The 11043-nt window shown below is 57.7% G+C and overlaps 1 protein-coding gene across 1 annotated transcript; it reads right to left on the minus strand.

Moving 5' to 3' along the window:
* Window positions 1-1551: 1551 nt before the first annotated feature.
* KPTN (kaptin, actin binding protein) lies at window positions 1552-10966 on the minus strand. The gene is given in 13 exon segments (XM_079119997.1): window positions 1552-1971; window positions 3645-3827; window positions 3902-4037; window positions 4752-4827; window positions 5237-5314; window positions 5381-5490; window positions 5823-5896; window positions 6014-6089; window positions 7424-7478; window positions 7559-7643; window positions 7750-7791; window positions 7793-7833; window positions 8161-10966. Coding segments are annotated over 13 exon segments (1305 nt in total). The 5' UTR covers window positions 8381-10966; the 3' UTR covers window positions 1552-1842.
* Window positions 10967-11043: the final 77 nt, after the last annotated feature.

Genomic DNA, 11043 nt, shown 5'->3' on the forward strand with positions numbered 1-11043 from the left:
AAAAAGTCAGGAGGCAAAGTGCCAAGGCTCAGGCGGGTGGCCCTGGCTCCTGAGACTCGAACTCCCAGCGCTGGAGTGGACGCAGGCACGATCACAGACCCGCACCCTTGCCCCAGCCCCTCCCCAGGGTCCTGCTCCCCACCTCCCAGGGCAGGAGGTAATGGCCATGCGCCAGGTCCTGGGAGCTGGGCCTCTGCAGGTGGGCAGGGGGGGAGGAAGCCGCTGCTGCCAGCGCCCGTGCCCACTGCCTGTCCTGGCGGGACAGCCTTGGGCCTGCTGCCAGGAGAGGATCCAGCTCCCTGCAACTTCCCACGCCTGGGCCCGGCTTCTGGGAGAGGGGATGGAGGCAGGGGAGGCTCCCACCTCCCAAAAACACCCCGGAGAGACTGGAGGCTGGCTCTCCTGTCAGTGCTGGTGCTGATTTATGGGTGGACTTCCCTAACAAGAGGCAGGGGCAGGTGGTCTGAATGGCCATGATGCCCGTACTCCCACCACACATCCTCAGGAGCAAGTGTCCCACCCAAGCCCCTGTCCCCAGTCTGGACCCTGCCCGGGGAACCACGCCCCAACCCCGCTGACCCGGATTCTATTCCTGGCCGGTGTGGGGGAGGGAAAGTGCTTCCGCCACTCATCACTCCTGCCTGCCTTCTGCCTTCCGTGGTCCCTGGGAGGCAGGCCTCTGGTTCCTTCTCCTGGATCCACACAGGGGAGCACGGGAGGGAGCAGTTCCTAGAGCCACAGCTGGGGAAATCAGCCCGCGTGCAGCTCCTGGCTCCCCGAGTCCCTGGGCTTCTCCCAAAGGTCTAAGCTCAGCCTATGCGGCATGTCCATCCTGGGTTCTGTCAGTCTGGCTTTCACCTCCACATTCTCCACTGGGACCTAAACTCCACCACTGCCAGGCACAGCGATGCACACCTCTGATGCCAGGGGCTGGGGAGGCGGGGGCATGAGGACCCAGCTGGAGTACAGCCTCAGAAACTTAGCAAGACCCCATCTCAGAATAAAAAGATAAAAAGGGCTGGGATGTAGCTCAGGGGTAGAGCATCCCGGTTCAATGACTAGTGCCACACGCTCTGCTGGGACCCAGCCTGGCCCTCTGCACCGTCGATTTGGGGGGTCCAGCCTCAGTATGATTCACAGGGTCTAGCCTCACCCTCTGCTGCAATTGACCACGTTCTCCCACAAGAACTCCTTCTGCTCACAGCCTTTCCACTGGTGTCTCACCTCAGATTCAGACCTTTCTGCTGGGGTCCCCAGTCATCCCTACTGAGAGCTGAACTTAGTTCAACCTCAGAAGACTCCACGAGGGCAAACGGCTGGGGTCTAGCCTCAGACCCCCTTGTGTTTTACCCAGTACTCCCCAGTGGTCTAATTTCCACTTTTCTGCTAAGGTAAGGTCTACCCTGGGATCCAATCTCTGTCCTGTTTGTGAGTCTAACCTTGGATTCTTTTGTCCTTAAAACCTCCTCCCTTGAATTTTCTAGCATCCAGCATCCAACACAGAGCCTGGCATACAGTAGGTGCTTAAAAAATGCTTGCCAAACCAAAGAATGAGGACCACCGTGAAAGCTTTGTTTCTCTGGACATACGGTAACTGTCGGTGACCAGTGCTCACCACGGTGGTGACGGTGGGCGGGATCACCCACTTTCAGGTAGGATGTGGAGGCACAGAGAGTGCAGCGGTAAGCTGGGGTCACAGGGCATGTGGGGACAGAAACTCCTGCTATCCCGCCTGGGGGAACCTGGGAGGGCCACGCTCTTCTTGAGACACCTCCTCCCATTGGTGGCTGGAGAGGAGCCCATGAACTGCTTCAGGTGAAGGAAGAATGGACAGGCAGGTGCTCAGGAGGCTGGGGTCTCAGCAGCCCCTGGGCCCGACTTGTCCCCAAGCCCCCGCAGCCGCCGTCTCCTCTGTTCCACTTGACGCCGAAGCCGGGTCAACACCAACTCGGAGGCCTGGATCAGGCTGTGCTGTGGAGGAGGGGAGGAGGTCAGCTGAGGCAGAGCGGGGGACGCAGGTTAGACCACAAGGACACCCAAGGGCAGCAGAGGGTAGACTGCAGTCGGGTAAGAAGGGGTCTGTGGGACGGGTGAAGGGTAGACCCCAGACAGGAGGACTTAAGTGGACTTCCAGGACAGGGCCAGGCATGTAGGGAAGTGGGGTTAGAACCCAGTGGAGGGATGGAGATGGTCAAAATGAGGACAGATGACACTCTAAGGGAGGGAGTTCAACCCTGGGAGGCTCTGCCACACGGGGGAGATGCAGGGGAGACCCCAGGGGCAGAAGATAGGGCAAGTGGGCGAAGAAGTCGCAGGTCGAAGTGGACGAGAGAGGCTCTATCAATACCCGAGGGCAACTCTAACTCAGTTGGAGGGTCTGAGGTTAGACCTCAGTAGAAGGGAGAGAGGCACAGACAGCTGGAGTGAAACAGCTCGAAGCAGACTGTAATGAAGGATGATGTGACAGTTGGGTCACATTAAAAGGCAAGTCCTTTCTCCCATGATCAGACCACAGTCTTTCCCACTGGGGTCTAATCTACGTTTTCCACCCGAGTCCAACCTCAGACCTCTCCAGTAGGGTTCTCCAGTCTTCGCATTAGCGTCTAACCTCAGCCCTCCCTACTGGCTCTAACTTCAGTCCTCACTGTGGTCTAACCTTGGGCATCTCAAGCCTCTCCACTGGAGACTACCCTCATTCCATTCTCCTGAGATCTAACCTTTGTCCTGTCGATGTGGTTCGACCTCAGACTTCCCACTGGAATCTCACTCTCACCTTTTCCTGAGGCCGAATCTAGACCATTCTATTAAGATCAGCCTGGAGGAAAAGGCCCAATAAAGACAAAAGCAGCAGCAGCAGAGGTGAGACCCCAGTAGGAAGAACCCAGGTTAGACCACACCAGAAACAATCCTGGAGTCAGACCAGAGGGAGGAGAAAGCAACGTCAGGATCAGGAAACGCAGACACACCACAGCCTCAAAGGAGGGCATGGGCCACAGCAGAAGGTCAGAGGTCATGCCAGAGCAGGCGGAGGCCACAGCACAATGGAGGGTCTGAGGCTGGACCACAGGCCATTTCTATGGTGGATGGTGGACCAGGACAGGAAGAAAGGCGCCTTGGCTGTGGTGGGAGGGTTGGAGGTCAGAGCATAGAAAGCGGGGAGGAGAGACCATGTGTGTGGGCACAGGGGCGACTGCAGCAGGCAGCTGGCAGCATGCTCAGGAGGGCACGAGGTTGGGCAGGGCAGGAGAGGGCCAGCAGCACCGCGGGAACAGGTGGAGAAGGGACAGCCGTGGCGAGAGGGAAGTCACAGCTGATGCCAGGGGTACAGGCGGCAGCTCGAGTGGAAGGCAGCAGAGGCTAGCCCACAGAGTAGGGGTGGTGAGGCACAGGGACCCCACATGGGGCGTGGCAGGGCCTCCCGGGGGCCGGGGAGGTGGCATCTGAACCTCCTCCACAGGCTGCTGTGAGTCCTCCTGGCCAAGAGGGACCCCTCCCCAGGGAGGCGGCCTCAGCAGCGACCCCTGGCCTGAAGGTGGACGCCAGTGTCCATGCTCCCATGGGATCAGGCCGAGGCCTCCCCAGCTCTCGTCCTGCCTCCCCGATGCCTCCGGGGAACACAGTGGGAACAGGCCCAGCTGTGGTACCTGCAGGATGTGCACACCCTTCAGGGAGACCACGGCCAGCTCCCGCAGCCCGTCGCCCGTCAGGTCCACGTGCGCCATGGCCAGGAGGGGACTGGAGAAGCTCCGCCGCCACAGCAGGCGGAAGCCCGGCTGCGCCTCGGGCAGCTGTGCCTCCGGGCCGCCGTACTTGTAGCAGAGCAGCTCCTGTGGGGCGAGAGGCCCGTCACGTGCTGACGGGGGCAGGGACACCGGGGGCAGCACCTTGGCCCACGACCCACCTGTCCATAGGTGGCCACCAGAACTTCCGGTCGTCCATCTAGATCCACATCGGTGACCAGGCCGCAGAGGACGCTGTCGAACTGGTCACTGCCGGGCAGAAGAAGCTGGTCCTCAAGGCCCCGGCTCAGCAGGTCCCTGAGGGTCCCCGTGCCAGGGAGCTGAGGTCAGGCTGCAGCGCCCACCACTCTGGCAGCAGAACCCGCTGGGCCCGCGCTGCCTCCTCTCAGAAGCCTCGACTGTCTTCAACGTGAACAGCTTCACGGTCCCAGTGAGGGGTCAGCCTGGCCACTGAACTCTGCCCCTCAGGGCGTCTGCCCCTGGAGGCCGGGCCACCTCACGCGCAAGCGGAAGCCCATGCTGCTCCTCCTGGGGATTCACATGCCCTGTCCCCAGTGTGGACACCCACACTGTCCCCACAGAGCCTGGGAAGCTTGGCCCTGGACCGGACATCTTCGCCATCCACCCGTGGTGGCCGGAGCTGGCTGGTGGCGGCTCAGGAGGGCTGGCGGGAGGGGCGCCCTGCTGCGGTGCTTGCCATCCTCCATGGCGGGAGTATCCGCACCACAGAATCTGGCAGATGCTGCAAATCAGGGCCTTCCCCACAGAGCGGTCGGGGACACTTGCGGGAACAGCTGCCTGGCCTACCCTCCCCAGGGCTGTGGGTCTCTGACCCGCCCTGAGGCCGCGGCCCATTCCCAGCAGGATCCAGACTTAAACGTTCAGTGTCCTTCCTGGGTCACAAATATCTTCACCTACCCGGCCCTGACCAACCACACTCAAAGGGACTTTCTGCTGAGGACCAGATCTGGTCACGGGCTAGGCCACACACACGTGTTGCAGGCCCCTCACCGGTACACCACTGCTGGTTCCAACATGCTGGCCACAAGCACGCTGTACTCCTCCTGCCGCGGCCTGTCCTTGGTCTCTGCAGAAGAAATGCAAGTGGCGGGGGGGTCTGTGGGGACAGGTTCCAAGGCTCCTCCTCACACCCCTGTCCCCTTCAGTGACAGGAACACAGGTTTCTGATTGTGGGTCAGTAGTCAGTCCACTGACAATGAAGAGGACAGAACGGGGGATAAGAGTAAGTCACAACGTGAGGAAGGAAGGTTAGATCTCAAAAGGAATGGAGAAATTCAACCCCAGGGCAAAAGTCTAAGGTCAGACTGAAGTGTGGTGGGTCAGACAGAGGCGGGCCCTGAGGGACAGCTGCAGCTCAAGGGCTGGAGGGGGTGTGGAGGGGGATGGGGTCTGACACTCCAGGGAGAGGGGCACTAACGTGGGTGGGGAGCTGAGCTGTGGCGTTGCCTGCCCTGGTCCCCGTGCCCCGAGCTCACCCTCGGGGGCTGTGAGGCTGAACACGATCACTCGGGAGATGGGGCCATCCTGCAGGACCGTCCACGTGTGTAAGACCTCTGCATGGAGAGCGGGGTCAGGGCTATGCCCCAGCTCCCGGCCCCGGCCCCCGGCCTGGCCCTTACCTCGACTCCGCTGGTCCACATGCGCGACACGGACGTAACCACTCTGACAGCCGAGTGCGGAGAGGCGCCGGGACGTGCCGGAGAGGTTGTGGACATCAAGCCAGAGGACACTGGTGGGTGGGTGGATGGACGACAGATGGACAGCACAGAGGGCCATCAGTGGCTCCCAGCACCCACCCCTCCCTGTAGCACCAGGACAGCAACCTGATTTGCATTAGTGATCCCTACTGCCCACTGCTTGGGGTCCAGCTCCGTCCCCTCTGGGATCACCACTGTAGACCGATTTCCCCAGGGTCACACCTAGCCTCTTCTGAGCTGTGCCCCCTGCTCAATTTCTCCAGGGTCCCCTCCACCCACTGCTGTCCTTGAGGACACTCCCACTGCCTGTCTTCTCTGAGGTCGCAGCCTAGGTCCCTGCTGGCCTTTCTAGGGCCCCTCCTACCTACTGGTCAGGTTCGTGAGCTCTGGGAAGAGGTTTTCCACAGGCTGTTCCTCAAACTGATGCAGCCCTTCATTCTGGGAAACAAGATCCACCCAGGCCCCCGGAGTCAGCCACCGGCCTCCAACACCCCGCAGAGCCAGCCCATGGGGAGCCCCGGCAGGGCGCTAGCCGGCATGCAGGGTCTGCCTCACCTCCTTGTAGAGATGAATGGCTGGGTCGTTCCCACTCAGGAGAAACACAGTCTCCAGCTGATCCCCAACCTGGACCCTGAAAGCAGAGAGCTCTAGAAAGTGGAAGAACCTGAGTGTGGCTGGACCCTCTTCTTGCAAAAATTCCTTGTGGGCAAGAACCCTGACGTTCAGACAGCAGATCCAGACTAGAACCTAAGACTTCAGCTCTTGGCATTTGCCTCTGAGAAGCACAGACCTGCAGAAGCTGGCCCTCTCAGAAGCTCAGGGCCACCCAACGTCTGCACCCCCCATCTCAGCACTGCAGAAACTCCTGCCAGAACCTCCCATCCCTGGGGCCCTCCCCTACTAGAATCTTCTCTGGCTGTGCACTCAGGAATGGGACTGTAGAACCTCAAAACACTGAGCGTTCTCTAATCTGGAAGCCCAGTATTCCAGAAGCTTTTTGTTTCCTTTGAAGACTAGAGCTTTTATTTAGAAATTGTCATGATGGGTATCTAGCCTTGTGGAATGTGTGGAACATCCCAACCCTAGCATCTAGAACACGACTGAGTTTGAATTTTCAGTTTCAGAACTTTTACCTGCTTGACCACAGGTTGGCGAACCAGGACCTGTGGACCAAATCCAACCCACTTCTGGTTTTTGCAAATAAAGTTTTATTGGAACAGTCATGCTCATTCATTTGCAGAGTTGTTTTCTTGCAACAATGGCAGAACTGAGTAGTTGTGATAGAGACTGGCCCTCAAAGACTAATATTTACCATCTGGGCCTTTACAGAGGAAGTTTGCAAAATACAGTGCACCAACCCCTGCACTAGAACATCAGTGTTCTACAAGCCCTGAGTGGAATCCACACAGCTGGGGATTCTAGAACCTTGAGATTCTAGATGGTCTGTATTTCATCTGCTTGCAACATGAAACTCTTAGCTACCTTATGCAGAATCTCAGAAGGTACCTTATGCTGGCATCTATCAAATTGTAGAACTTTCAAACCTTGGAATCTTAGAGCTTACAACTCTAAAACTTAGCATCTTTGAACCTGAGGATGTCAGGATCTAGAACTTCAGGACCTGCTAATTCCAGAGGTCTACAGCATAGGTGTAGACCTTAGGTGATCTTCTTCAGGGATGACAAAGGGGTGGTCCCTGGCTGTCTGGTCCACTCTCACTTCAGGAGCACACTGTCCACAGGCAGGTGTGTGGTCTCCAGTTGGCCACTGCCCCCAACCACACCCCACACCCTCCCTCCCTGCTGCACTGCACTGGTGGCTCTCAACTCTCACATGACCTCTGTGGTCCCCAATGGTAGTTTAGTTTCCAATCCCTGATCCAGTACAACCCCTTTGTTTCCCAGGTGGGGAAACTTGACTCCTGCAGACAGGGGTCTGAGAACCCAGGTGCCCAGGGACACTCACTCTGTGTGACACAGCTGGAAAGGTGTGAACTGGAGCTCCAGGTTCAGGCAGCTCTCTGTAGGGGGACATGGGCAGATGGGTACCTCACACTTGCCAACCCCCCTCCCCTGGCCCCCAGATCCCGGCCACACTCACGGGCAATGGAGTCAAGGTTGTACTCAGAGCCTGGCTCATAGTCACAGTAAATGTTAAGGAAAGGGCAGCCCTTGTCCCCTGAATCCTGGGGGAGGAAACTGGCTTCAGGGGTAGCAGGAGGGATCTGGGGCAGGCATGGTGGCTGGTGTGTATGGAGGAGGGTGTGGGTAGGTGGAGGGTGCTCTGGGTACCTTGATGAAAGTGATCCCCACAACCAGGCCCCGCTTCGGGGGGTGACTTGTTGAAGGTGTCGATGGAGACAATCTCTGCGTCCACTGGGAAGGGGCAGTGAAAAGGTCACTGCTGAGCAGACTTGAGACTCCTGTACCACCAACCACAGAGACTTCTGATCACTGTAATTATGAGTCTGCAGGAGTCCTGACCATCACCATGACCTCTGACCACTGGATACCAGCATCTTGATCTTTGCTTTAGGAATCCTGAACACTAACCCCTTTCAAGCCCTATTACCCCTGCTCCCGACCCCAGTGATAATCAACCGTTCAGTCACCCAATCGCCCGCCATGGTGACCGGGCTCCAACAGAGCCTCAGAAGCCTCAACACCACGTTCTGTACCCCCCAGCTCCATGGCGCCACGCACCGGGGATGTAGTTAAACTGCAGCTCCTTGGCCACCGGCCGGATTTTCTGTCGGAGGTCTTGGTAGCGGAAGCCGAGCACCTTGCCTTTAAGGGTGGCGGCCAGAAGCTCCCCGCGCCCACCCGCGCCGCCGGCCAGCCCGTACACATTGCTCTGCGACGAGAAGCGCGTGAAACTGTCCTCCCGCAGCGGGCAAGGTCCGGCGGCCACGACCTCCCCCATCACGCTCTTCCGCGGCTCCCGCCGCGGACCACCATTCCCGAAGTGACCTGAACCATCGAAAGCCCGCCCGTCGCGCAGACGGATGACGCAAACCAACTGCCGACGTTGCCCTGTATCAAGATGGCTGCCCGCACCACTTTGCCCTACTGCGCTTGCGCGCTCGTCCCCTTTCCATTTCACTTGCAAGGAAAGGATCTGCAGGAGTGTGACCAGTGATGGGAGGTGGCGGCCCACGGCCCTTTCTTGTAAGCTGTGTGGAAGGTAGAATGAGAATTGCCCTAAAACTTAATATTGCCCTTCCGTGCCAGGAAGTTACTCTAAGCGTATTCCACCTAACGATTTATTCAGAACTCAAAAGCAGCCAGAGGCAGGTATTCGCATTCACTCACATCCACTTTACAGACTCCAGATGGAGTTGAGGTACAGAGGGGTAAAGTAACTTGCCTAAGACCACACAGCTAGAAAGAACCAGTTAGGCCTGATGCAGTGGGGTGCGCCCGTAATCCCAGGGACTCAGGAGGCTGAAGCAGAATTGCAAAGCAAGAAGTTCAAGGCCAGCCTGGGCAATTTAGCGAGGCCCTGTCTGAAAAGTATAAACTGAAAAGGGTTGGGGATGTAACTCAGTGGTAAAGAGCCCCTGGGTCTGATCCCCAGTACCCACCTCCCTGAAGAGCAGCAGCAGCAGCAGCACTGGAGCCCAAACAAGTTGGTGCTTTCATTCATTATTTTAACAATATATTTCATGTTTCTTACCCTAAAACAAAAGATCTATCACGGTGGCACATAAGTACCCTCCTTACCCGCTGACAACCACATAGCCATTCTCATCTTGATGCCACACTATTCTGCAGGGCCAGATGCTACCTTCTCCCTTTCATTCATTCACTGAGCTCCCCCCTGTGCCAGGACAGCTGCTACAAAATTTACCCGGAAAATCCTTGCAAGAACTCTATAAAGAGATTTATTATCCCAGGTTACAAATAATGAAATTGAGGCTCAGGGACTGTAAGTCCTTGGCTGATGACCAGTGAGTGGTGGAGACAGGATGTAAAACAGGGTTTAAGGCTTTCAGGGGTTCCTGGATGTGCTTCCTTGTACCTGGAAGGATGTGAAGAGTTTGGGGACCCTGTGGACATCATGTATCATTTCCAGAAGACATGGGCTGGCCAGCTGTCCTGGGAACTGAGTAACCTGTCACTCTCCTCCCTGCATAAAAGCTCCAGGACGGCAGAACCTGGGTCTCCTGGACTCAGCCAAATCTCCTGCACCTGGAGCACCAGGCCCGACATCAAGCAGGCAGCAAGCAGTACCTGTTACAAGCCACAAACCGTATGCCAGTCCCTTTACCAAGTCCCTGGGAAATTAGTACATAAAGGACAGCACACGGAGAGCTCTTGAAGGCAGGCTGGATATGGACAGTGAGGAAAAGAAAGCGGGTGGATGACTCCGGAGATCAGGATTTGGTAAGAGCTACCAGGGGGCAGCACTGCGTGTGCCCAGGGTATGCCTGGGCCTGGCAGAGCAGGTGCGAAGCCTGGCTGAATAAGTGGGACTTGGGGGTCAGTGCCCTTTGCCCATGTGGCAGCCTGTGAACCACCTTCACTTTCATTCGCTTGAGTGAATGAAAAACAGGAAATTATGGGCTGTCAAGCAAAGAATTGTTGCGTTGTTGCGTTCAGGTCCAACCCTACTGCACATCTGAACCACCTTCGGAGCTTCAGTAGACCAAGCAGATGAGCAGGAACCTCACTCAAACCACCTTCAGGAGGCTGTGGCCCAAGCTTGAGAACGCTTAGTAATTTTAAAGCACAGCCAGGGCTGAGAGTAGACCTAGGTCACAGGTGGCGGAAGCAGATTCTCACTTCCCTTTCAGCAGTGCCCATGGCAGACATGGCTAAATTTCGTGAAGGCCCCAGGTCTCAGCAGCCTTCAGGGATCTCTGCACGGTCACCAGGTGCCTAGAGCTGGCGGGGGGCGGGGGGGGTTCCCTGGGTGGAGGGGCAGGGCTGGTGTGGGGATGGCCGCTTCTGCCAACATCTGAACCTCACCTGAAACTCCTGCAGGCCCCAGTGCAGGAGCCCCTCCCAGGCAGCCCCAATTCCGCTCCTCACTGTCCCTGCTTGCTTCCTGACATCATCCCACCATGTTGTGACACTCTGCCTCCCTGCAGTCCCCTCCAGCCAGTGCTCCCCTACAGGGAGGGGCCACCCTGGGGTTAGGGAAGCCCAGGTGGACCAGGTGCTTCTGACTCACAGGGAACCCAACCCTGGAGTGTGGCAAAGTGTTGTCAGGCAAAGGGGTCCTTCACCTCTCCCACCCCCAGAGCCCCAGGCCTTACTCTGCCCCCGTGGTCAACTCCTCTCCCTTCCTCTGACAGATGGAACCATCATCATTGGGGGCGTTAAGCCTGCCTTCCAACAGAGTGTGAGGCCAAGGTGGGAGTCAGCAGCCTCTCCTACCCCCTCCACCACCAATCCCTCCTCCAGCCAGCTCTAAGGGTCACCAGTGGTGGAAACCAAGGTCTCTCACTCCAAAAGCCCAGGAAAGTCAGATCTGGACCTGTGGCTCCTTTGTAGGCCCACCGTCCCTGGGTGTCCACCTGCAGACCCTGCCCAGCCCAAGTCTCATCAAGCCTGCTCAAGAGAGCATGTCCCACTACCCAC

Source organism: Sciurus vulgaris, assembly GCF_902686455.1.
Source record: "Sciurus vulgaris genome assembly, chromosome: 17".
Lineage (NCBI taxonomy): Eukaryota > Metazoa > Chordata > Mammalia > Rodentia > Sciuridae > Sciurus > Sciurus vulgaris.